The 25,755-nt window shown below is 37.7% G+C and overlaps 1 protein-coding gene across 1 annotated transcript in view; it reads left to right on the forward strand.

Annotated features, from left to right (window-relative positions):
* The first annotated feature begins 5,561 nt into the window (after positions 1–5,561).
* Positions 5,562–25,755, forward strand: part of LOC137476590 (mucin-5B-like) — a 35,915-nt gene continuing 15,721 nt past the window's right edge. The window contains exons 1-11 of the mRNA XM_068194955.1: positions 5,562–5,565; positions 18,463–18,528; positions 18,921–19,182; positions 19,549–19,663; positions 20,278–20,368; positions 21,189–21,298; positions 21,515–21,731; positions 22,684–22,809; positions 23,370–23,487; positions 24,356–24,494; positions 25,519–25,629. Coding sequence (XP_068051056.1) covers positions 5,562–5,565; positions 18,463–18,528; positions 18,921–19,182; positions 19,549–19,663; positions 20,278–20,368; positions 21,189–21,298; positions 21,515–21,731; positions 22,684–22,809; positions 23,370–23,487; positions 24,356–24,494; positions 25,519–25,629 — 1,359 coding nt within the window. The remainder of the gene's footprint in view (positions 5,566–18,462; positions 18,529–18,920; positions 19,183–19,548; positions 19,664–20,277; positions 20,369–21,188; positions 21,299–21,514; positions 21,732–22,683; positions 22,810–23,369; positions 23,488–24,355; positions 24,495–25,518; positions 25,630–25,755) is intronic.

Genomic DNA, 25,755 nt, shown 5'->3' on the forward strand with positions numbered 1-25,755 from the left:
ATTGGCAATGTTTTATTGGCTAAGCTGGCATAATTAGAAAAATTAGGCAAGCTTTTTGGCACTGCAGACCTCCAGTCAGCTTTGAGAGTTATTTCTTAGATATGTCTACCTCAGGAAGTGGTGTAATCCAGCCAAATCCTACTGTCCCAGCCCCTTCAGCTGAAGCCAGAAGACTGGATTTGCACAGCTGGGACAAAATTTGGATCACAGTCAGCTTTAGAAAAAAAACATTAGCATCATTGACACTTGAAGAAAAATCCTGCATTATTTTAGAAATGTATTTGAAGTCTGGCTTTCTTCCAGGACTTCTGTTCCACTATAAGCACTCTAGACAATCAGTATTACTACTGTGAGATATATATGTTGCTATTTTTTTACTTCCTGTAGTGTTGCCTGTACATTTCACTACACTGCATATAAGGCTCATATGCCAACAACCGTGTTAAACTCTAAACAAGCAGTCAGCATTTCACCTGTAAGCAGCAAGGGGCCTGGGTCTCCAGGGTTGGTTCCCAGCAGAAAAGATTGGTCCCTCTGCTGTTAACATGGGTGTGTTTGGGACTGTGACGGCTGCTTGTTTTACTGAATCAGGTTTCATGGCAGGAATTTTCAGGGACCTCCACTTCTATCCAAGCATGTAATGCCATTAGCTCCTGGTAGTGGACAAAGTTCTTCTAACTAGAAAAACTGCTTTGCCCTTGAGTTCTGCAAAGGTTGAGAGTAGTTGTCATTTTATCTCAGATAATAAATCTCCTATTCATTTTGACAAAGGCTTGGGTGTTTAACAGCGTCACACAAACTGAACCTATACAGAGCAAACAGTCAGACAGAGACTGCCATTGTGGATGAGTTGTATTACCTTCAGTCTGGTGCCTAAAAATGTCCTTGGAGCATGGTCTTGACTCTGCCCCAACACAATGCACATGCTGACAGATCAGAGCCTTGTAAAATAATTGTTGGTAGATAAAGTAAATCCTCATCAAAAATGTACTCTCTGTTGAAAAGATCAATAGAAGTAATCAAGACAGTCTGTTTGGGAGCCATGTGAAGGCTGTAGAAACAGAACAAGGGTGTGGAGTTATAGCTTAAGTATTTGTGCAAAAATCATGCAGGAGCATAAGTAACGTTTCTTTAGAGGAAGGAATGAGTAACAAGGAAATGGCAATCCTAGTCTATCTACTCTCTCTCCCTCTTTGTTTTTCTTTTCCCCTCCCCCTTATCTGGTGTATTTTTTTTTTTTTTTTTTGCAGTTTTCTCATTGCATTTCATTAAGAACATTTCCATTTCATGTCTGTGGGGTACTGGTTCTTAGGTGTCAACTCATCAACATTCTTGAGAATTTATAAAACTCTAAACTCAAATAGCTGTGTTGGAACAACTGGGATTACTGATGTCTGTAAAGTCAGATTTTATTTAAAACCCAATTCCATTCCACATACTTGTTCAGAAAGGTAATTTAAGAACATAGGCTTTTCAGAACAAACTAACTGCATGCTTTGGCATTAGTTTTACCCTAATAGCTAAGACCTCCACTCACATGGACCAAGATTTTCCTGTGCTAGGCACCATAATATCCTATGCTCTGAATCAATTCTTTGAAATATGCACCTGCATGCTTTGCCAAACTAGATTAGAGTTTAATTTTGTTTACACCTCTCTGCATTGTCCTATTTTTTATTTATTCAGATATTTATTAAGCCATGGTGGTGCTTGTAGAAGAAGAGCATAGAATTACTCTCTGCTGTACTGTACAAACAAGAAACGTGAGAATTCTTAGAGATAAAAGGTAACATAAAGACACGGAAGAGAGGAGAGAGGGAACAGTAATAAGCATCTAATGTTACCTGTGCTGTTTATGAAGCTTAAAGGAAGCACACAACTGTTTGAAACCAGGATTTTGCTAGTTATTTCCGTAGTGTGTTCGCTGCTCTGCTAGTTTTCAGACAGTAGTGACACTTTTCATGGAGTGAACAGTAGTCATTAAACAGAGGGAGGGATCAAAGTTGACAAGTGACAGAAATTTTTCTTAACCTCCAGCAAGCAATGTCATCTAAAGGAGACACAAGGATGTCCGTGCACCACCTCCAAGACAAATAAAATTCAGAAGCATGACATCCTTTTCATGGCTTGCCCAGAACAGCACAGAAAGGAATTCTTTATACCAAGTTTTTTAACTCTTTTAGTCACATAGGCCAGCCAGTATCTTTAATTGTGTTTGATTTACTTTGTCTCCAGGATCTGGAGGTCCAAATAGTGATATAGCTCATTCATTTTTTCATTTGCTACAATCTCAGTTTCCTCACTCATCCACATGCACCCACTTCCCTCTAACACCTTTCTGCATTTTGCCTCCTCACTCATTCATTCCAGCTATCTCCCTGTATGATCCCCAAGGCCCACATTCTTCTTCTCCCCTCTCTCCCAGGCAGTGCTGCACTTTCCACCTCCCCTTTGCTTCTCTAAGAAGAAGCTGACACACTCATAATCCAGTAACAGCAAAGACCAAAACAAAAAGGCACAGTGAAAACTCATGTGCTAACAACAGCTGAGCTGCAGCAGAAAGTCACAGAGTATGAAATTGGTCAGTCTTAAGCAACTTTTAAAACAAGTTATAGGTCTTCCAAGTTCCACTTTGTTTGCTTCTTCTCTACTGAGAGATGATCTATATCATCTCTTAGTAACCATAATCCATATACCCTTCGTAACAACAAACAATACAACAACAACAAAACCAACAAGAAGAAATCCATAGAGATGGTGGTCTCAAAGGAATCACATCAAGCTCCCCTGAGCATAGGCTTGTGCAGCATTCAATGGCATTCATCAGAATTATCACTTTGTGCCTGCTCAGCTCTTTCCTTGACATTCTGTTGGCCATGACCACAGATGGAATATTGGTTTGGATGGACATTTTCTCTCTTGTACTTGTGGTCATGCTTATACTAAATAATCAGGGTGGAAGGAGTTCTCATCTGGTTAAAACCAACATCAACTTACTGTTCTTGTCTTACACTAGTGCTGGGGTAAAAAAAGCCTTCAAACTTATTAGCAAAGCAAACATGTTTATCAGAAGGATTTGATTCTGTTTCCCAGTGTCTAGTTTACTTTCCTGCTGAATTACAGAATGACTAGGAGTTTGATTTGGCATCCGTTAAATGCTTTACTGCACAATAGAAATACCAGGATCTCTCTGAGCTAAATGTAATACCCTGGGATGGCATCAGCAACGTCATATGAACAACTTGATTCCTGGTCAGCTCTGATGGAAAAGTGTTTTGTTTTTCAAGTGTAGTTGACAAGGCATGATTTTCACACATAAGCAAGTCCCCACCAAATTCCATGATGATGCAATATGTTGATTTGTTAAATGATATATCAAGCAACTTATACTCTTGCTACATTTTCACTGAAGTATTTCCACCTCCTCCTTCATATAAAACTTGGCAGAAGTGGATCAAAAATCTACAAAGTGTCAACTTAAGATATATAAGTTTTTAGAAAAGAAATTCCAAGAAATTAAAATTTTGACACAGTCATAGCAGTTGGAAAGAGGGTCTTTGCATGGAAAAATGTGTAATGTCATCTGGCAGTGCTATGAAGTAAAGATATAAGAAACACTCAGGAGCAAATAAAAAATGGAGTCAGTTATGTTCAAGCCAATGTATAACTGCTTGTTCAAGATATTAACTCATAGCAGTAGATATGCAGTCATTCAGCTGCTGTGATTATGCATTGCATTATGCATTGCCTTGGGGTAGGAAGCACTTTGCCCACTTAGGCAGCATGGGAAGGGCTACAATCATTATCAAAGTATGCATTATTAAAGGATTAATAAAATTTATATGAGCTCCCATAGAAGTCTCATCATTGATTTCAGTGGGAGGTGAAAAATGTTCTATGAAAATTAAATTCTTATCCAGCTCTGAAAAATAGAGGATAGAAGAGAGTTAGGAGGTTAATCACTAAAATACAACTGCAAATTCTTATGTTTTAGCAAATTAGCATAATTTAAGAAAAATATAAATTTCCATAGAACTTTGTCATGACTTCCATTGTCTGGATTTCTGGACCACAAAAAAAAAATATCCAATGACAATTCTTCTCCCAAGGCATTCTTCATTAAATCAATTCAGATAATCTTCCTGCCTATAAGCCCATAGGAATAACTTTCCCACATTAACTTTCAAGGGCCTTTGAATAAAAAATGGTCTGAGGAAAATTATTTTTAAAATAAATTTTGGTGTAGAACTGACTAATTCACATGCATAAATATAGTTATGTTCCTTTCACTTTATGAGCAAATATTAGCTATAATAATGACTAGTTAGCGGGTACGCCCAAAAGAACAACCATGAGAGTTTCTTGACATTCTATTCAATTCTCTTTGGTTTCAAAATATAATATGCCAAAGGTTTTGCTCCATTCAGAACTTTCATATAGATTTGATCCACAAATACCCTAGTAAATAATTTTAGAGCCAGATGTCTTTTTGGGTACAGCTAATGTCTCTTATGTACAGAATGAGCTCATTCCATTCTTTCATGACTGGTCAAACTGGAAATTCTTTCCCAAAGTCTTACTTGTCTTTGATCTTGATATGTACAGGATTTTGTTAGGAAATAAGTAACACTAAATGGAAAAACCCACTGAATTGTCCAGGTGTGTATACAGCAAGGTCTGAGCTTGAGGCCACCTTATCCCTTGCAATTAAGGTGGGTTTATTTTAATCTAACACTATGTTCTATTACATAAAAGAATCCCCAGAGGTGAAATACTTCTCTTCCATGAGTGAAATAAGAGAGCATTAGTTACTTTGCTCAGATTAGGACAACATCAAAGGTACTTTAATTTGCTCCTAGTGTCAAGGTATAACAAAGTCACTGCAGGCAGAAGAGCCCATTCCTACCCTCAGCACACCAGAATGTGGGGGAAAGGGTTTGCATTTGAAATTATCAATTCTCAATAATCAGTTTTTTTTTTAGTCTAGGAGCAACCAGCATTGATTTTCTGTCAGAATAGGATATAAATGTAGAATTTGTTAGTTTCTTCTTGAGACATTTATAATAAAATTATTTAGCCAAGGATAGAGATGAAAATCAGACAGAGAAATTTTACGTTCTACATCATGAAGCTGATAGCAAATCCAAGGACTCCTGACTCTCAGCAGACTGCCATATCTACCTCTGTGAGAGACAAAAGTCCTACCAGATTCCTGCTAGAGATCACATGATTACTTTGATTCTAAATTGGAGCAAATTTATTTTGATACTTTTTCTGTTAACATTTCTTGTATCATACATCAAGATTCTTACTGTAAATTGTGTCCTAGCCACATCCAGACTCAGACTTTAACAGAAATGCCCAGTTTTTGTTTCCGAAGTATTTCAAATGAGTTGCAAGCGGTGTGAAACAGTTCTACTGCTTTACCTACCCCATCAAGAGATGAGTTGTAGAGGATGACAAGTTGCTTAAATCACTTCATCTTAGTGCAAGGCACAGGGTATATGAATTAAAATATTATACTCTACAAAGACAATGAGCTATGCTATCTCATTGCGGCTATGGGTAGTATGCAGTATGGATATGGGATACCCTAAGAAAAATGTAATGAAAAGATTTGTATCCTCCTTTTTCCATTATGATAGAAATTTCAAGCACTTCTATATGCAATGCAATTTAATAAGCTACCTTGATATTACTCATTATTTAGATGCTCAAAAGAATAGAGTTAACAGGTTTAAATACTTATTTCAGCTACAATAAACTGACTGCCTGAGATCCATCAACATTCTTCTCTGACTGGCCCCTAAATACTATATGCAGAATGGCAATTAATTTAAACCGAGTGTGAGTTGTTTTGCATATTCTTTCTGTTTGTAAAGAACAATACTTAAAATTGCAACTCACCTCAGCAGTAAAATAATAACAACAGCAATCAGTACAGATCTATTGCTCTGGAAACCTCTTGTTGCAATTAAAATTAGTCAAGCAGTGCAGTCAATAAAAACACCAAGATTCTTACTTTGAAATGTGTCCTGTCCATGTTCATACACAGACATAGGCAGAAATAATCAGATTTTGTTTACTAAGTAGTTTAAGTGATTTATAAGTGATTTGAAAATCAGTTCAACGGCTTTATTTACCCCAGCAGTGGCAGGCAGCACTTTGCTGTCCTGTAATTCTTGCTTGGTCTTAAAATAAAGGGTGATGCCACAATCTGTGCAAAGCAGAAGCTTGCTTTCCCCTATTCCTGCTTCGCCCTTCTTATTCTGTTTGCTGTCTGCAGAAGACCCTCAGAGAGCAGGTGGTGTACTCAGCACCAGGCCAAGCTCTCTTGCCAATGTCTGGTAGTTACCAGTGTTTGACAGATAAAATAAGGAAAGCATTTTAACAGAGCAATACAGTCACAGCCACAAGGGTCACAGTCCCTCTCTTTTATGGAAGTGGCAGCTCTTGTGATGTCCTATGTACATGGCAATGCCTAGGCATTTAGAAAATCCTACTTTTCGGAAGCATTTTATGGAAGATGACAGTATGTAAAAAATGAATTAAAATAGAACACTGATTCCTTGTTCCTGATTTTTAACAACTAAAGAGGATCTCTGAAATTTAAATAGAAATCAGTTAGGAAAACAAAGATGGAAACAGAATTGGTAGTAAAAGGCTGGCACTGCAGCATTTAGATGTATTAAAAGATGAGTACTTGTATAAAGACCTAGAAGCTCCCTCCTAAAAATTTGAAGCCACAAATATGTCATCTGTAAAATAAATTATTTCAATTCATGTGCCCAAGAACTGGGAGAAACAATAAATCATAAACCACATATGATTTTTTTGCAAAACTATAGAAAAATAATTAAACTTACAATGGATTATCTTGCACAAAAGGGCGATGAAATTTTGGAGACAGGACATCCACTGACAAGTAGATACAGAATGATAAGCTTGGCTCCTCAGACAGAAGTTCAGCTGAGCCTCTAAACTCAGTTTGCAGATAAGAATTATAATTCTTAGAGTCTGAACCTCCCATGCAATCTTCAGACTGAATTAAAAGTTACCTGCCAATATGGACACAATCTTAGTCTATCAGGCTTTGAGGATATGTGCAGCACTGATGAGCATGCTCAAATCTGAACAGTTTTACAAAGAACATGTGCAGAAGTGACTCATCAAGTGTCACTGAGAAAGGCTCACAAGGAAAAGTACACCAAAATATATTCAGATTCTGAAACAGGCAAGGAAATACAAATACAAACTCAAGGTTCGTTTGGGAAACTAAAAAGTCATTAAAATGAGGGTGTTGCCTTGTTCTTTTGAGGTTTTAAGTTCTAGAAGTTTTCAATGCCTTCTGATGTTTACATATTTCTACTGCACTTCTCACACACCATTCATATAAACAATGATTGTTTTGCATTCTTCTTTGTGGGTGGAGAGAATTGATGAACTGTTGGTTTGACCAGTGTGGTTGAAGAGGTGGTAATTTCACCCTGCAATCCACTGTCACTTTTACTATTCTATATATAGTGGAGTTAGAAAATAAAATCTCTCTTTTAGGTTCTTTTCTTTCCCCTTCTACATCTAGCATCCATGTGTGAGTTATTTCATGTCATAGTATGACAATGAGGGGGTATATGCAATTACTGGGACAGAAAAAATAATTATGCCAAGCCTGTGTAGAAGAAAAACAAAATAAAAAAATGAACTGTATTGAAATCTTCCACCAAGGATTCAAAAGGTCAGATTTGGTTCATGTATGTTATTAGTATACAACAAAATAAGCATTTTATAAAATAAAGAAAAGATGCATAGGCAAGGCAAACCCACAATAGTGCCAAACAGATAACAAGATGCCAAACATATAAGAAAGCATTGGTGGTGATATTAGTCCAGAAAGGTGTATTCAGCACTCAGCAGAAGAGGAAAACAAAGCTGAAATCCTGCCAGATGAACCAAATGAGAGCTATAAACATCATCCTAACACTGTGAGAACCAAGCAAACACTGAAGGTGAAAAACCCAGCAGCTTTCACGCAATGGATGTACATGATATACAATGGAAAAGTTGTGCTTTCAGCTGAATGAAGTGCCCTGTTGTGCTGGGTTGTATGCCACGTGCCCATCTCTCCCCCAGTGTGGGCTCCTCTCTGTGTGCTTCCACAGGTCCTGCCAGGAGACTCCTCAGCACAGGTTTGCCACAGGGCCACAGCCTTCTTTGGACATCCACCTGCCCTGGTGTGGGGTCCTCCATAGGGATCCTCCATAGTGGATCTCTGCTCCTCCATGGACATACAGGGGCACACTCTGGGCTGCACCATGGCCTGCAGGGGAATTTCTGCTCTGGCACCTGGAGCACTTTCTCCCCCTCCTTCTGCAGTGAACCTGCAGGTTGCCCACAGGGCTGTTTCACATATTCTCACTCCTCTGGCTACAGTGCTTCTGTGGAGTAATTTATTTCCACTTCCTAAATACATTGTCCCAGAGTCATTACCACCATCACTGACAAGCCCAGTTTTGGCCAGCAGTGCCTCTTGGAGCTGGCTGGCATTGGCTCTATGGAATGTGAGGGAAGTCAACCCTATAGTCCCTCTGCTATGAAAGCCTTGCCACACAAAACCAATTCAACAGTGAATTTAAGTACATTCAACATGGTAAAACTGGCTCACCACATCTCTGGGCAGAGAATGCGTCAAAAGCAGCTCTGAGGAGAAGGACTTGGGGTGTTGGCAGATAAGAAGCTTGACATTCCAGATGTCAAGCCAATGGCATCCTAGGCCATATCAAAAGCAGTGTGGCCAGTAGGTCGAGGGAAGGGATTCATCTGGAGCACTGCATCCAGCTCTGAAGCATAAGAAGAACATGGACCTGTTGGAATGAGTCAAGAGAAGAGCCACAAAGATGATTCAGAGAACTGGAGCACCTCTCCTGTCAAGAAAGACTGAGAAGGGTTTTCAGCCTGGAAAAGAGAAGGCTCTGGAGAGACCTTAGAGAAGCCTTTCAGTCCCCAAATTGGGCCTACAAGAAAGCTGGAGGGGAACTTTTACTTGGGCAGAAAGAGATAGGAGAAGGGGGAATGGCTTCAAACTGAAAGAGGGCAGGTTTAGATGAGATATTGGGAAGTTCCATACTGTGAGGGTGGTGAAACACTGGGACTGGTTGCTGAAGGAATCTGTGGATGTGCCATCCCTGTAAGTGTTCAGACCAGGTTGGATGGGGTTTTGAGCTACCTGGCCTAGTGGAAGCTGTCCCATAGCAGGAGGGTTGGAACTAGACAAGCTTTAATATAACCGCGCACTTAAGGTGTCACTCTGTAATTAAGGAACATAGGCGAATTCTGCTGAAAAACAAGGCAAGTTACTTCATTATTTCTAACCTTTACAGCTCTTAGCTCTCACTTTTTTTTTTCCCATTTAGACAATCTAATCTCCATAGAAAGTTTTCTTCCACATTCCACAGTACCTTGCATAACCGGTTCTAAAATTACTGTAACAAAGTAAAAAGTGATAACAGTATATAACACAGAGCTCATCTGCATCCACTGTTAGAGTTTAACTCTCTCTCCACATGATTTTCAGCCTTGTTTTCTCTGGAGAAACCTCTATGAGATTTCTCAAGTGGTGCGACCTGTTACACTAAAAAAAACCCAGACTGTATAATTTATTCTAAGAACCAGGGAAAGGATCCCGTGGCCAGAGAGCATCCAGCATTTTCTTCCACAGTGGCAGTGCACATATTTATTGTGGAGAAATTAACAGGGCATTGGAAGAAAAGGTGGAGAGTGAATCCCTGGGAAGGGCTGGAAAGTAAAACCCTGAGGAGTAACCTGTAGACTGATGGAAGGAAATAATGACTGAGCCTATCAGACTCAGGCTATCAGCAGGACAAGCTAAGGACAGCAACTAAATCTCTACAGAGCCTGGGGAAAGGGTGTGCCGGATCCTCTACTTAAGTTAATACCAACTTCGTTGACGTTAATTGCAGGCTGTCATTACATTACGTTATTTTCCACACCACAATGGGCTCTTCTCGGACCAATCCAGTTCTTTCATTTTGCCACTTGACATGGCAAGCAATGACTTCACAGATCTGAGGCACAATGCCGGGGCACAAACCCAAACCGGGCACAAAACCTGGGTCCCAGCAGTCTCTGGTTTTTCACACTTGTGAGGAGATACAAGTTCTTAACTCTAGAGGAGCTGTAATTGGAACACAGAAGGCTGATGATTTTGGTTTTCACTAAGAGCCTTACCACTACCACTACCTAAATTCTGAATGCTTACCTTTCCCACCATCATGTTATATGATCTACTTTCAGTTTGTAATTACGGTATTTATATTATATATGATATTGGAATTTTATCTGGCATTTGAAATTTTAGATTAAACCAGTATAGTCAATGTCACAGGTTTTGCCCCTACTTCCATGAAAGAAACCAAGAAAAAAGGTAAAATTGGAGATACTATATCCATCCTCAGAATTATTTGATTGACTGTTACAAGAAGTACTTTTAGTGATCAATCCATTGGTGCAGTTTTTTGATACGAGATCAAAATGAGAGAAGAGTATTTGTCAGCCATATCCTCAGCTGTTACAGTTAATTTACAATGACTTCCAATAACTTTCCAATGACTGGTGTCTGTCATCTCTACAGATCTATCCTGAATTACTTGCCATGGAAATTAATATTGAGATGTCAACATAAGCTTCTGGTTTTTACACACATTAAAACTGAGAAAAACAGACAAAAATGCAAGAAATTAATAAATAATGCCTTCAACATTTCCCTGAAAATTTCCTCCTGGAAATGAAAGTGCTTTGGTTTAGTGCCAGCCAGTACAAAAAACTGTGGTCCCTTGGTGTATTCCTGATACAAATTAACAGTAAAAACAGCTGCTAAGTTTCTGTTATTAAAGCACTTCAAAACTTGCTTCTGGGGCTTCTTTCGCCTCATACAACTGTAGGTGAGTCTTTCCCCGCTACAACTTGCTCCTCCCTACCTATGTAATCTCTTTTCACTGTATTATCTGGGAAACTGAGAAGTCCTTGAACTACTTTTTTTTAATCTACATGAACCACTTGAAGCAATTCTTGTGACCAGTGAACATGTTTGCTTAAACCCTTGTAGTTTTTGTGATACTTTAATCTACAGATGTGCTTCCCCTAGCAATCATCAAAAACAAAACAACAAACATGATAGCTTTCAAAATGTCATAAGCCACCTTACAGAGTGACCTGTATTTGGGTTGGACTCAATGATCTTGAAGGTCTCTTCCAACCTAATCACTCTGTGAATTTCTTCTGCACCTGTCAATGTTATTAACAATCTCATCCACTCCTTGGAGTGGAGAGGAAGAGAGAGGCTATAAGGTTGAATAAGCTGAATACTGGAACAAGTCTGACCATCCCTAGAGATCAAAAATCTCAGTCTGGGCAGTAGCAATCATAGCAACTCCCGAACATGGAACAGTTTGAGCAAAATTCCTGGACAATACCTTTTGAAGGACACCTTTGAGTACAACTGGGGCAGCCTTCTGAACAACCACTGTGCACTGCTAAATGTTTTATGGAATAACATATTCAAGTCTGACCCACATTGCTTTGGTCACAAAGAGTTATTAGAGTGAAAATTTAAAACTGTCTTAGAAGAAAAAGGAAGTGTCTGATATTAGCACTCTGCTTAGCAACAATCCCTGTAAAAGAGACAGGGCAAAGGAGAAAGCAGCCTTGACCCCAGTGACACTCCTGATCATCCTAGGTATGGATGTCTTCATCACCTTTACCAGATGAGTATGAAAAGCATTGACTGCACCCTCAGAAAGCTCATCCCTTTATCAGTATTCCCTTGCTCTTATACAGCCAGTGGAAAACAAGAAACTCTCTCCGAATGTTTCAGAGCAGCACAAGAAGATCCTGACTTTCTGTTATGCCCCTCGTGCACAGGTGGGTGTAACTGGGAAGGGAGGCAAGCTCTGCTCCTTCTAACCATCACAAACAGCCTATTGCTAAAGGCATATGCACGTTGGTTGCTGAAAGCCAAGTTTGTTGGGTGGCTTGTCTAATTGTCCAAGTGAGACTAGAGTATATTTGTTTAATACAGCTAACTGGTCACGTAAACAAGAAATCATTTGCCTTCTCTATGTACAGATGAATTTATATTCATTATGAGTACTGGCACAGAATAAAACAATGTTCTATGGGCAGGAAATGCAGTATTTTCTTTTCTCCTGGTTTGCTGAAGCATAAAGATACAGATTTAGAGTGTGTAAACAGCTTACTACTGAATTAGGAAGATGTAACTTCATTAAACATCCTGGACATTTTGACAGAGAACATGTTTCATGCTATAGCAGGCCAAAATGTTTACTTAAGTACCCCAACATTGCCATAGAAAGCTTCCACTGATTTCAATCCAGAAATCAAATCCAGATAACACTCCATAAAGAAACTATTTTAAATTTATTTTATAGCACTAAATATGTGAGGCTCTGATCTCTTTAGAGCTAAACAGAAGTGGAAAAGGGGGCTCAACTGGAAAAAAATGAAAGAAAATTACGTCATTCAATTCAGTAACACCTGAATGGAATATTGTATCATACCCTCCTATTCTTTTACGGAAATATTTTAAAACTTACAATTGCAGGGTAGGATTTTGGTAAGAGTCCAAGGCAGTTAAGTTATGGCTGTGATCCCATTTTACAATTAGAACACCTTCCCAAATTTGTGTCCTTCCCCTGCTTCAGCAAAAATGATAAATACAAGAAGACACTGCTAAACTGAATCTTACAGATATGTAGAAGATAAAACTGTCCCATTTTACCCAAAGAAACTCCTTTCTGCCTCTCCACACATCCTAGTTTTTGTGCGTTTTTTGCTCCTTACTCCTGAGGCTCCCCCACCCCAAATTATATCACCCAGATCCCTCTGGCTAAATCCCCCACAGAACAGCAGCCTTCATTCCATTCTTTATGATGGAGATTTTTTAAATCCATCAGCTACCTGCACTCTGGAAAACTGTGAGGACGCTAAAGCTGAGAGTGAATTGAGGGAAAATGATGTATATACCAAGTGCTGGACTGGAAATTGTTTTGCCAAACCTAGCAGTTTTAAAATAATTGTTTCAGTAACTTTGAATAGTTTTGTCCATCTTTTACTATTAAAGTAAGATCTATTGACCTAGGAAGTAGACAGAAATCTGCCCAGAGCAACTCATCCTACCTCCAATGTCAAGCTAAAAAAGACAAAGTGACAAGAAGTAGAAATACTGTCTGTGCTTATTGTAGTATGCATTTATTCCCGCTTTTGAAATGATTGCCAAGTAAAACTGCAAAAAGTCAATGTTCAGGAAAAAAAGGTCTGTTAAACCTTTACTGGCAAGCCTTACACCCTTGATTCATTGCCTGTTTCACTAATTTGTAGTTCTCATAGCTATGTGGATGTGAACGGAATTAAACAAGAATGATTCTGAAACGATGTAATGATGATCACAGACTATAATCAATCTTTTTAGTCCTGGAAAGCTGGTACAAGAGTGGCTGGCTGGCTGGCTGAAATTACTCCTGATATTTTCTACAGGAAGGCAAAACCAGAGAATTGAAAAGTAGATTTTAAGTTTTAAGGCCCTCTCTAACAAGTGCAGGAGAGGTGGGGGTGAATCTTTCTCAGCTGGGTGCCTAATGCCTGTCAGTGCCACACAGAGGGGTTTCCATGGCATACAGAGTGGCCACATGAGACTGCAGCACCCTTCAAGGTTATTATTCTGTTCTTTTTACAAGACTATTAGCTGCCCCAACAAGCACGGAGGGACTTCTTGATGCTGGGTCCTCACATATGAAATATTCCACAAACTTCAGAAATCAGTGGGGATTTTTGCCAAGGAGTTGCCTGGCATCAATTATAGTACTGATAAACTTGGAACTGTTACTTGCCATCCATCTGCATAACTGTAAAGCAACACCAAATTAAATTTGTTCCAGGACCTGTTATTTGTGGAGGAGGAGTTGCATTTTATTTGCAATCATTTCTTTACTAGATAGAATTTTAAAATGTACATACGTAAATGTATTTACTCCTCCCAAAATGCAAATAATGGCCAGCTTCTGAGAAAGGAAGAGCATCCTCTGTTTACCTGTTCAATAGCTAAAATCCCCCAAACCTCACCTTTCTACACTCTCTGAATCAATCTGGGACTGAAGCCAAAGTCACCTACTATATAAGAGCGACAAAGCACAGATGAACAGCAGTCCTGATCAAGTTTAGACCCAACATCCTTGTGCCAAACTCCACTTAAGATGGGGTTTGGCAGGGGGATATTGCTACCAGAATGGGCTTTCCTGTTAGCAGTTTGCTGTATCCATCAAATAGGTAAGAAATTTTCTTTTTTATTAGGAAAATAAAAAAATACTCTGTTTAGGCCTAGAAATAAATTTTAAACAACTATACTAATTGATGGCTGATTTCTTTATATATTTTCATTTTAAATGTCTGTCTATTAACTGGACCAATTTAATATTGAGTAAACTTCTATATATAACTACATATGGAAAGTAGCCTTGAAGATCAAAATCAAAAAAACTCTTATTCATGTCTTAAAATGTCAGATTTTCAGTGTCCCATATGCTTTACAAAAGCATTTTATTCCTGTTGCATTTGCTATTAGAATTCATTATGAATGTTATAGTTGTTATGATATCTAAACCACTACATTTTCCAGTTGCTAGATCAGACCACTGGTCAATCTTTTTCAATATTTTGTCACCTACCAGGGGCTAACACCAGATTTCTCAACATTTCTTGCAACTTCTTTTGCTAAAGAAACAAGGAGGGACTATTCACATGGCAAGGATTTTCAGTAACTAATTTATATTACTAATTATTATACTAATATCCTGTGCAAAATATTTATATAAATTACAGATAGTGAGTGTGAGCAGGACAGGGAGATTTATGTGACACCACAGTCCATTATTTTGGGTGGGTTTTTTTCACCTGTCAATATTATATCCACCAGGGCTGGTCTTGGCGGTTTTTATTAATATGAATAACCCTTTTAAGTTGATGGAACCAATCAAATTGGAGCTGCTTGCAGGAGTACAAGCTTGATAAGTCAGTCCTGTTCATGTACAGTAATTTCTGGCCTCTCAGATGACATTTTAAAATCTGCAGATTGCCTAGGTAAATTTATCTTGCATATCATTTTCAAAACATTGAGAGGTGCAAATATAATTTAAGGCTGCTTTATAGTTTGGGAAATAAACACTAAATCACTGGCCAGTTGGTCTATATTGTGTTTGAAAACACAACAGTCTCGTAGAGTATAAACTTCTGTTTGGAGTTACGCAACGTCAGTCAGAAATGTTTTCAGCCATTCACGGAACAAGAAAGTTATTTCTCCTGTGCAGTGCTAATCTGATAAACTGTTTTGAAAAATGAGTGTGATTAGACAGTGCCCAGCAAACACCTCTTTATTTGAAACACACCCTGTGGAAAATATTTTCTAATATCCGGACTAAAGAATAATGGTCCCATCATATGCCATCTCTGCAAATGTGTGACTGCCTTTATATATCGTGTCAAATATTAACTTCTATAAACTGGTGACAGCAATAATTACCACCTGGATATAGACTTTGCAGGATGCATCCAAATATTCTTAATCATTAGGTTTGTTTCCAAATTATCAAATAGTAAATTTCTTACAACTGAGAGATACTTATTTTTATAATAGTAAACAACGTGGCATTGTGTAATTGCTAAACAAACCACTGCAGGTAGAATTTCCTTGGGAATGATGTGTTTGCTAAGTAAACAAAAGCTCCTGCTGTTTCCTTGAGAAAAATTAACAGAACAAAATACATATATAGATCTATTTTGCTCTGTTACAAAGGTTCCCACACTAGAATAAACAAACCTTCTAAGATTCTATGCCTGCTGAGATTCCTATGGATGTGTAATGTGAAAGCAAACTTCAGCCTATTATGTAGAGTTAAAGAGGTATTTCTCTTACCTGATCTGTAGCAACTTTTTTACCAATTATATTTTCATCAATTATAATCAGTATAAATTATAATGAAGTGAATACATTTACTTAATGTTATTATCTATGATACTCAGAGATGAGCAGGAAATGGAAAATGGTTAAACTCTGTCCCATGTTACTTCTTTGCACATCACTAGTGGTCAAGCACAAAGTTAAATGAGAAAAGAATTAAAAGCTTAGAGCTGAAAGAAACTGCATACACTGCAGCAACTTCTAGCTATGGTGGGGTTGCCCAGAGCCCTCTGCACCAATGCTAGTAATCTCTTGGGGTTCTCTTTGTGAACTCTTCTCACCGATTGTATAAGGAAAAAGGGGGCCTAACTTAGGGCAAACTCCATAGGCAGTTCTGCTTTGACCGAGAAATTCTCTAGACACCTGCAGTGCTCATTCACATAATCCAGACAAGGATTCAGATATTAGTCATTTCACCACTTTAATCCCGTGAGGATTTAGACTTGGCAGGTTAAAGGTACCTATTAGTCAATCTGTTACAAGCACAGTTATTATACCCTGACTGCATTCAGTCCTTCACAAAATAAAGTTGTAACCCTTCAACTTTTACAGGAAATGCCTGATATATTTACTTATAAAATCCAAGATCTTAGAATGTCACCCCAGGAGGTCAGGGTCAGTCTTTTTCTAGGAATCAAAGCATTCCGGAGAATATTTATCAAATCTCAAAAGTCGTTGCTTCATGTGTTGTAGCAAATAGCTTTATAACATGATGCTTAAGGTTTTCTGCAGAGAGGATGTGAGTTGGAACAATCTTTGAGTGAGTAGATGGGTAGAACAGGAAACCAGGTCCATCAGGTTATTTCTGGGTTACTGTTCTGGCCTTTGTATTGTCCCTCAGAGGTACCTCCTTGTACCCAGCTGCAAAGCAAATCTAGATCCATGATCGAGGCTTCCCATCTGCTCCCTCAGAAAAGGCCCTATGCTTAGACACTAAAGAAACTGTCATAAATATCTGCAGCCATTATTGGATGAAGCTTGAAGCCCCTTGATTCTTTTAACCACTTCCATACCTTTTCTTATAACCTAGCTTCTACACATCAATTTTAATAAATGGTTTGCCTGCATTTTGTGAATTCCTCCTGAATTGTTTCACATATTACTGAGATCTAGTGCAGCAGTGAAACAAGGGGTGTTATCCAGTCATTAGAATATCTTGCAGTGATTTTTGAGAGAAACACATAAAGCAGATATATGTTATTTGGATAGCAATATATTGTAAAGCATATTACTAAATACATTTGTTATTTGGATTAGAAACGTTGAGTATTTGTAACAGAATGTGTCTTGTCTATAATTACATTTTAGCTTTCTTGAGGAGCCTGTTTCATTTTCTCTGATAAGATAAAGGAGATTCTCCCCTTTGTTTTACAGAGTTGTTTCTGGGTCCTTTGATCCTGGTGAAATGCTTTGCTTTAAAAGTTCAGGTACAGGATATTACTCTTAATATGCTTTTCACATTTCTTTTATAGGAGGTCAGATTGGATTCCAAATAGGAAGCCAGTACTCTGGGGGTCTTCTACAGAAACAAAATGGTACATTTATTTATACTGTATATTTGTATTTATTTGCTACATCCATACTGAATAATAAAAATCCCTTAAAAAACCCTCCTTAGCATATTGCCAGTGGTGCCAGATGAAAAGAAATACGTGTTAACATCTCTCTCTAAGAATAGTAATATATTTCCTAGACACCAGTTACTAAGTACACACACACACATTACACAGTATGGCTGTATTTGTATAATCATAGTTAACTAAGAAAACAGATGTGTTTGTAGAGGCTGGATGCATATCTGCCGGAACATGTACATATAAAACCAAAGTGATGTTTGGTTCCTTTTAAAAAAAGGAAGTGAGACCACTTTGGCCTGCTGTAAAATCAGTGGCCAATGTTAGGAAATCAAGATGACAACCCATCCTCGCCGACTTTTACCATGTAATGATTTGTGTCTGACCTGCACAACCAAGGTGTGGCCATTTTGAAGAGTTTTCAGCCCCTTAATAGAAAAATATAAAACAGAGAAAAGATGACAAGGTTTTTATTCCCTCCTTAGAAAGAGGAGATATAATGAGAAGGCAACTATTCTTTTGTAGCAGTAAGAGGCTAATCTAGTACAGCTTAGCCCTTTGTATTTTTCCATGTCTCTGAAGAATTCCAATATTCTAATGCAGCATAGTTTCATAAAAGGGTGGAAGTTAACATGTAAAAAATGCAGATCATCACAGCTGAAAGCAATTTCTTATGAGCTAAATATCCTGAGTTGAAATTTTATTATCTACTTTTAACCTGTATAAAATAAAACAGGCTTAACATTGTTTCCTTTAACTCTCTAGTCCTTCCTGGGCCTATCCTACATGCTAATTTAGGTAATGTTATGCTAGTTTTTGATTGCTTTCTTATTTCTATTCTAGCTTCTTTCAGAATTTCAGCTAACTTGAACATCATCCCACCACTGCTGACAAATCTAGCAATAACATGTAAGTAAAGGAAACAAGATGTATTCAGTTAGTGTTCAGTTTTAGGAGTATAGACAGAAGACTTCAATATAAATGGGGAAAGGTACTGATAAAGGAAGTCATGACTAATTCAGAAGAGAAACATGGTGATTAGAAATAAACTGTTGTCTTAGCTGAAATGAAGGTGACTAATTTAGCTGAACATAACTGTGACCATTTGTACTCAGGGTGTATGAGTAACATATGAGTGGTGAATGAATACATGGCTGTATAGTGCTCAGATAGGAAACAACAAATGGAGGTAGGCAGGCAAAAAACATTTAATGAGAAAATGAAGCTTTGGACAAGTTGATTTTCCCCATATGGAGGCTGGGCATTTTAAGTCATTTTTAACAGCCAGTTTTAATTCACAGCTGCTAATTCTGCTCACAATGGCCGTGTGTGCAGCACATGGGGCAACTTCCACTTCAAGACCTTCGACGGGGACATATTCACCTTCCCTGGGCTCTGTAATTACGTTTTTGCCTCCCACTGCAACGCTCCCTATGAGGATTTCAACATCCAGATTAGGCGTGAAGTGGTGGCAAACACTCCGACAATCAACCGCATCACCATGAAACTCGAAGGTGTCGTTGCCGAGCTAACAAAAGATGCTGTCGTGGTCGATGGCAACAGGTAAGTCCACTCATAACACCTCTTCGGTGTGTTTGAGGAGAAACAATTATATATTCTTTAATTGATCTGACACCTTTACCAACAAAAATAATGAGTAAAATGCCATTAATTCCTATCACAGAAAATAAATCCTTCCCTTAAGGATTGCCTCAAAAATAAAATTTGGATGAAATGTTCTGAGAAGCTGGATCCAAATTTAGATCCATATTTGATAATGCTGGACCATCTTACTTTGTAATTGCTTTTCTTTCCCAAAAACACACTATTTTAGAATTCCTACAGATGGCAGACACCACAAGACTTTCCCTTCTTCTTATCAAACATTTGGATCAGAGGCTAACTATCATTCTTTCTGCCTTTTCCCAGAGTTGAACTGCCATATAGTCAATCTGGTATTACAATAGAGAAGAGCGGCATTTATGTGAAAGTTGGCAGCAAAATCGGTGCTGTGTTATTGTGGAATGAAAAAGACAGCATTCTGGTAAGACCTGCTCCTGGACCTGTTTACTCCTTCAGAGAACAGAGCTAATCTTTGATAAAGCCTGTCCCTACCTGTTTAGAGGGTGGCTACTGCCTTCTTATCTCACACATGGGCAATTCTTCTTTAGTAAAGATAGGCTTGTATCCAGGTAGTCCTAAAGAAAATTACACGGATCTATACCGAGTGGATAGCAGGCATCTGCTTAAAATAGGATAAAAAATCACTTTCATTATATCATTAGCTATTGGTATTATTATAGAGCCTAATTACCCCTTCACATACATTTTTAAGCAGAATTGCCCTCTCCTACGCCTTCATTTTTTCTGTGGATTTGATTTTCTTCCTGAAGAATCAATAGTAAGTGACTAAGAGTAGTATAGATAGTACAGTGAAATTTGAAGTCTGTGTCAATTGTATCAATAGCTTGGACTCTGCAATCAAATCTAAGCTGAGTCTTTATTCTATCCTTCATGTTTGAATTAAATTGCTAAAAAACATTCCACAGATCTGACAACAAATACTAAGAGACAGCAGGTGCAAGTGTTTTCTCTAGTCTTGAATATACTTTAGAATATTTATACTAACTTCTATCAAATTACTATTCATCATTTTAGCTGGAATTGAATGAGAAATATGCCAATCAGACTTGTGGACTTTGTGGTGACTTCAACGGCTTTCCCATATACAATGAGTTCATTTCAAACAGTAAGTGTTCTAAATTTAAAAAAAAATGGTTTATGGGATCTCCAACAGGCTCTGACATCATCAGCATTCCTATTTCCCATCCTGTCAAATGGTTTATATGATTCAATTTCTATTTTTAAAAAATGTAGTAGAGAGATCAGATTATGTATGTTAATGCTTTGAGTGTAAATATAGTACTGGTGCTAACAACTGATTGCATATCTCTTGCATGCCACTGTTGTAAACCATGCTGGTAAAACTAATTAGGTAACTCCATAAAAATGAGCAGATTTTCACTAATAAGAAAATTAAATATAGAAATACATTCAACAAAACAAAAGGTAATTATACTTTCTAGACAGTACATTTCTGGTTTCATTTTTGTCTCAAAATCAGTATATCCACATTTCCCTGCTGATTTGCATAATCTTTGTAAGATCTTACGTTTTTAACTATTCCCAGCTTTAACATTTTCCTAAACCTTGTCTTACAACAATCTCCATTGTCCAAATTCCTGTTTAGATCTTTTTTTTTTTCCTCTGCCCTGAATGGTCTTAATATCATCTGAAAAGAGTTTGTTATTTTTCTGGGAAAAATCTTAGTGTGCATCTAGATGTAATAGACTGAGAATTGTTTTCCAATGTTTGCTTTTTCCAGGATGATGTACAAAGTAAATTGAGGTAGTGATGTAGTGCTTCCTATGGAAGGGGTGATGATCACATTTAAGGGAGCTAACTGTCTTGGCCAGCCTTGACCCAGATTCTTGAGAGGAAAGAAAAGATAAGGGCAGTTGCTTTGAACAAAAAGCTCTGTTCTTCATTATTAAACTTTTTTTCTACAGATATTAAGATGACAGCCTTGCAGTTTGGGAATATGCAGAAAATGGATGGGCCAACAGAACACTGTGAAGACTCCACTTCTATCCCAACATATAACTGCTCTGATAATCTCGTAAGGATCCCAACCATCCTTGTATTTTTCTTTCAAATTTATCCGTTCCCTTCTACAACTTCACACAGGTCAATAGGAAAAGCCCTCAGACAACAACAACTTAAAGAAAGCGATAAGATTATGTTACATAATAACTACAAAAAATAACAATACCAACTCCCCTCCAACAACTTTTTTCTATTTACAGAGACTTGTCTATTTTTTTTTCCTCCAAAGGATGACATATGCGAGAAAACCTTGACCAGCTCTGCATTTGCAGAGTGTAATGACCTAGTTGATGTTAAAGATTACATTAAGACTTGCCAAGACGACTTGTGCCACTCTACAGAATCTAAAAACAGCTCATGCATCTGTGACACCTTTGCTGAGTACTCCCGGCAGTGTGCTCATGCTGGTGGGCAGCCCCTGGACTGGAGAACTTCAAAACTGTGCCGTGAGTATCACTGGAGACAGCCTTACTTCATGCTCAGTAACTAACAACAAGCTCTCAAATCATGCTGAGGATGCAGGAGGAGTTACAGGCTGTCCAAGATTGAATCCTTTAGAAAATTCTGATGTGTAAGTTCCAGCGTGAAGACTTCAGCAAAAGAGCTGAGGATTTTAATGCAGCCTGAATTAAACTCTACCAAAACACTAATATGGATTCTCTAACGAGGGTGAAAGTGTAATGTAATGAACCAGTGCAGTGAAGGAAGCAAGTAAAGGAGAAACTAGAAGGAAGAATGAGGCATACTTACTTGCTCGTATTCCTGTTTCCTTTCCTCACGGTGGCTACAGCATTTGTTGTTCTCAGTTAGCTGATTGGATCTCCACAGGTGCATGTCTGGCGAATCACCTATTTATCTCCTCTTGCTTGATAGTGATGAGTTTCTATTGATTTAAACATATACTTGAGAACGGTGGGTAACTGTTGATACTGTCACCAGCATTTGCTCCAAAACAAAAGCCCATGAGGTGCTATTTGTCCTTCTGATGGTATCTCAAAATGCAAATATACTAAAGCTTTAGGAATTTAAGTCTTACATTTCACTAGCAGTACAGGTGTTCACAGGGAAGGGAGCCTTCTGTAGAAACAGACCTTGCTGGCTTTCTGAGGTTGTTACCTCGCTGTCCCCAGAAATGCACTTATTGAGCCAATTCAGCACCTGAGTTATGAAATGCACATTTCAACTGTGAAATAGGGATTTAGGTGGTTAAACTTTCAAATTTTGAGAGCTAGTGGTCAATAGCAGTTTGGTGTTGTTTTTTTTTTTTTTTTTTTTTTTTTTTTTTTTTTTTTTTTTAATCTAGCTTAAAAACTTAAATGGATAGAAATATTTACATATATAGGGAACTAGAAATACTTTTGACTGAAAAAAAAATAAATCTCTTCGTTTAAATTTCAGCCAAGAAGTGTCCTTACAACATGCAGTACCAGGAGTGCAACTCCCCCTGTGCTGATACATGCACGAATCCTGAGCGATCTCTGTTTTGTGAAGAACACTGCATTGATGGCTGTTTCTGCCCCCCAGGCAAGTCCTTAAGTACTCACATCTCTGATCCCAAAGAGCAAGAGCTTACCTCTAGGGTAAGTTCTTGGGTAGGTTCCATGGGATTTAAGCCTCATATAATTATATTTTTCACATCTGTCAGTGACAAGTATTTGTCATGTGTCAGCTGAGAAAAGATGTCTGAATTAATTGCCAATATATGTGCAATATTCCGAAAGCAGGAAAAAAGAACAGCAAACAGATAAAGAACAATCTTTAAACCAGCCACCTCTGCTACAACAAGTCCCTCTTTCGGAGCAGGTGGAATTTAAGAATACAAAGGTTGAATCCTTCCCTCAGCAAACTGACATAGTCCTGCTGTCCTCAGCATTGCTGTGTCCACTCACAACAACTGCAGGTCTCTTGCTAAGAAAATATTTAGGATTTGTGACAAATAAAATTACTTATAGGAAATGCCTCTTTAATTGATCAAGTTTTTTTTGTTTGTTTGTTTTGGTTTGGTTTTTTTGTTTTTGTTTTTTTTTTGTGTTTTTTTTTTGTTTTGTTTTTGTTTGTTTGTTTGTTTGTTTTTTTTAATTTAGGGACTATATTTGATGACATCAACAATTCTGGCTGCATTCCCCAGCAGGAATGCTCCTGTATTTACAGTGGCAAAACCTATGCTACAGGAGCTTCTTTTTCAGAGCCCTGCCAGACCTGGTAACCTTTGTTACTTTTCTAACTCACTATTTCCTCTCATATATTTGATGGGTTTAATAGTTTATTATATGCAATTGCCCCATTGGTAATTGATATGTGTATTTAATTGACTGCTACATTTCCAAAGGACCCCTAAAGAACATTATTTGTTTTATTTAGCAACAGCCATAACTAGCTTTGCACTCTATCTCATGGTGATCAAAGCAAGGATTTACAATGTTTAGATTTCTCACCAGTTAATTTAAATGCTTCCTCTTTGTTTATTTTGTTCAAACATTTGGAATTCTCTGAGGCGCATGAAGGTGTAGCCATTAATGTATTTGCAAATATTTATTTTCTCTGGAGAAAGCAAGGGATGATACAATACAAGCTCAGTTTCTCAATTATGAATCCTGTACCTGTGCCCTACCACATCAGCTTTGAAAATAGACACAATCTGCGTCAGGAGCAGATATGGAGTTACCTTTTCTTATTTATTAGTTTATGATACATTTGTATTAAAAAAAAAACCAAAACAAAAAACCCCAAAAAACTCCAAAAACTCCCGGAAGATATTTTAACCTGTCATTGTGCTTTATGTTACCTGAAAAAATCCACACAATTATTTATCCAAAACCTGTTTTGGAGAGTTCACCTGTCCGAAGAAGGAAAACAATTAGATAAGCAAGGGGAACGGTTACCAGAGAAATTGATTTTAATATGTTGCATCACAAGTTCACTGCAATTTGGGAACTCTTAAACCTGTTTTGGAAACCTTAAACCACAGCTCGAAGGGAAAAGCAAGAGCAAAGCAGCTGCACCTAACAGCACTGTATGTCCTCTTGTTCTGGACCACTGTTACTGATTTCACCTAACTTTGTTCTTCCAGTACCTGTACTGGAGGCCAGTGGAGCTGCCAAGACAAGTCCTGCCCAGGAACATGCTCTGTAGTGGGAGGTTCCCACATTTCCACATATGATAAGAAGCACTATGATCACCACGGAGACTGCACCTACGTCCTCTCTAAGGTGGGACTCAGGTGGTCATAAAGCCTTATAGATTTATGGAAAGAAAACACTTAGGGGACTTAGCACTTCTGACATACATCATTAAATTCCCTGCCACTTAGCCAGATGTTTGCTACACTGCCATTTCACTGACAATATCCGTTAATTATTAGGAGATCATGCAACCGTGTGTGGTGCTCACTGGAAAATTTCCAGTTCTGTGAGAGAGTAATTGAAGAGCACTATCTTTTTAAGAATTTGCTTGGTTTGCAACCTTTAGTACAACTAATCCAGCTTGCTTACTGGGTTGCATAATTTTTGCTGTGTTACTCTATTTTAAGGTATTTGGCCAAATGGTACAACTCTAAAAACTACGGTAATTGTTCTTAAAAATAAAGATTATAAAACAGACTTTTTTCCATTTTCATGGAGTTTAAATACAGAAAAACACTTCAAGTTAATTGATGCATTTCACTTAGCTTTTAGATGTTTTTAAACATTTAAAAATAAAAGAAATAGAAAATTTGGAAATTAATTATATTTAAAATATTTAATTACAGACATGTATAGGTGAAATGTCTTGATCTTTTGGGGGCTTTTTCTGTTTGTTGTTTGCTTTCCTTTTTCCCCATCTGCACAATTCAGTAAAAGGAAATAAAATGTTATATGTTACTGTTCACCTAAAACATATTTTATCAGAAATTTTTGTCTAGCATTGATACCAGCTACAGAAAGATGAGAGTTACAACAGAATTTAATAAAATATTAGAAGCTGTCATTAATAAAACCACCAAATATGCAAATGAATTTCCATCTTGACATCCGTATTGATATAATCAGTAAAATCCAGATTCTACATTTCTTGTTCCTAATAATTCAAACAGGAAAAAATTGAATCTTCAGTCAAGGAAGCTCTGGAATTTGCTACAGTCTGTATCTTCTCCATAAAAAGTAATATTTTTTCAGAATTGAGATAAAATTTTATAGGGAAACCTTCTGTAATTAGTCTTCTGTGAAATAACTTGACTTTTTTTTTTTTTTTCAGGACTGTAAAGATGAGAAATTTACCATCCTGGCAGAACTACGCAAGTGTGGCCTAACTGACACTGAGACCTGCCTAAAGTCAGTGACCCTCAACATGAATAAAGGACAAACTGTAAGAATGCAAAATAAGCACAATAAAAATACGGGGAGAAAAGAAACTAGGGCTTAATCACTCAGGCAGCTGCATTTCTTTGTCAGGTTTTCAGCATATGTATGAGGAGTAGATGATATTTTTAAT

Source organism: Anomalospiza imberbis, chromosome 6 (assembly GCF_031753505.1).
Source record: "Anomalospiza imberbis isolate Cuckoo-Finch-1a 21T00152 chromosome 6, ASM3175350v1, whole genome shotgun sequence".
NCBI lineage: Eukaryota > Metazoa > Chordata > Aves > Passeriformes > Viduidae > Anomalospiza > Anomalospiza imberbis.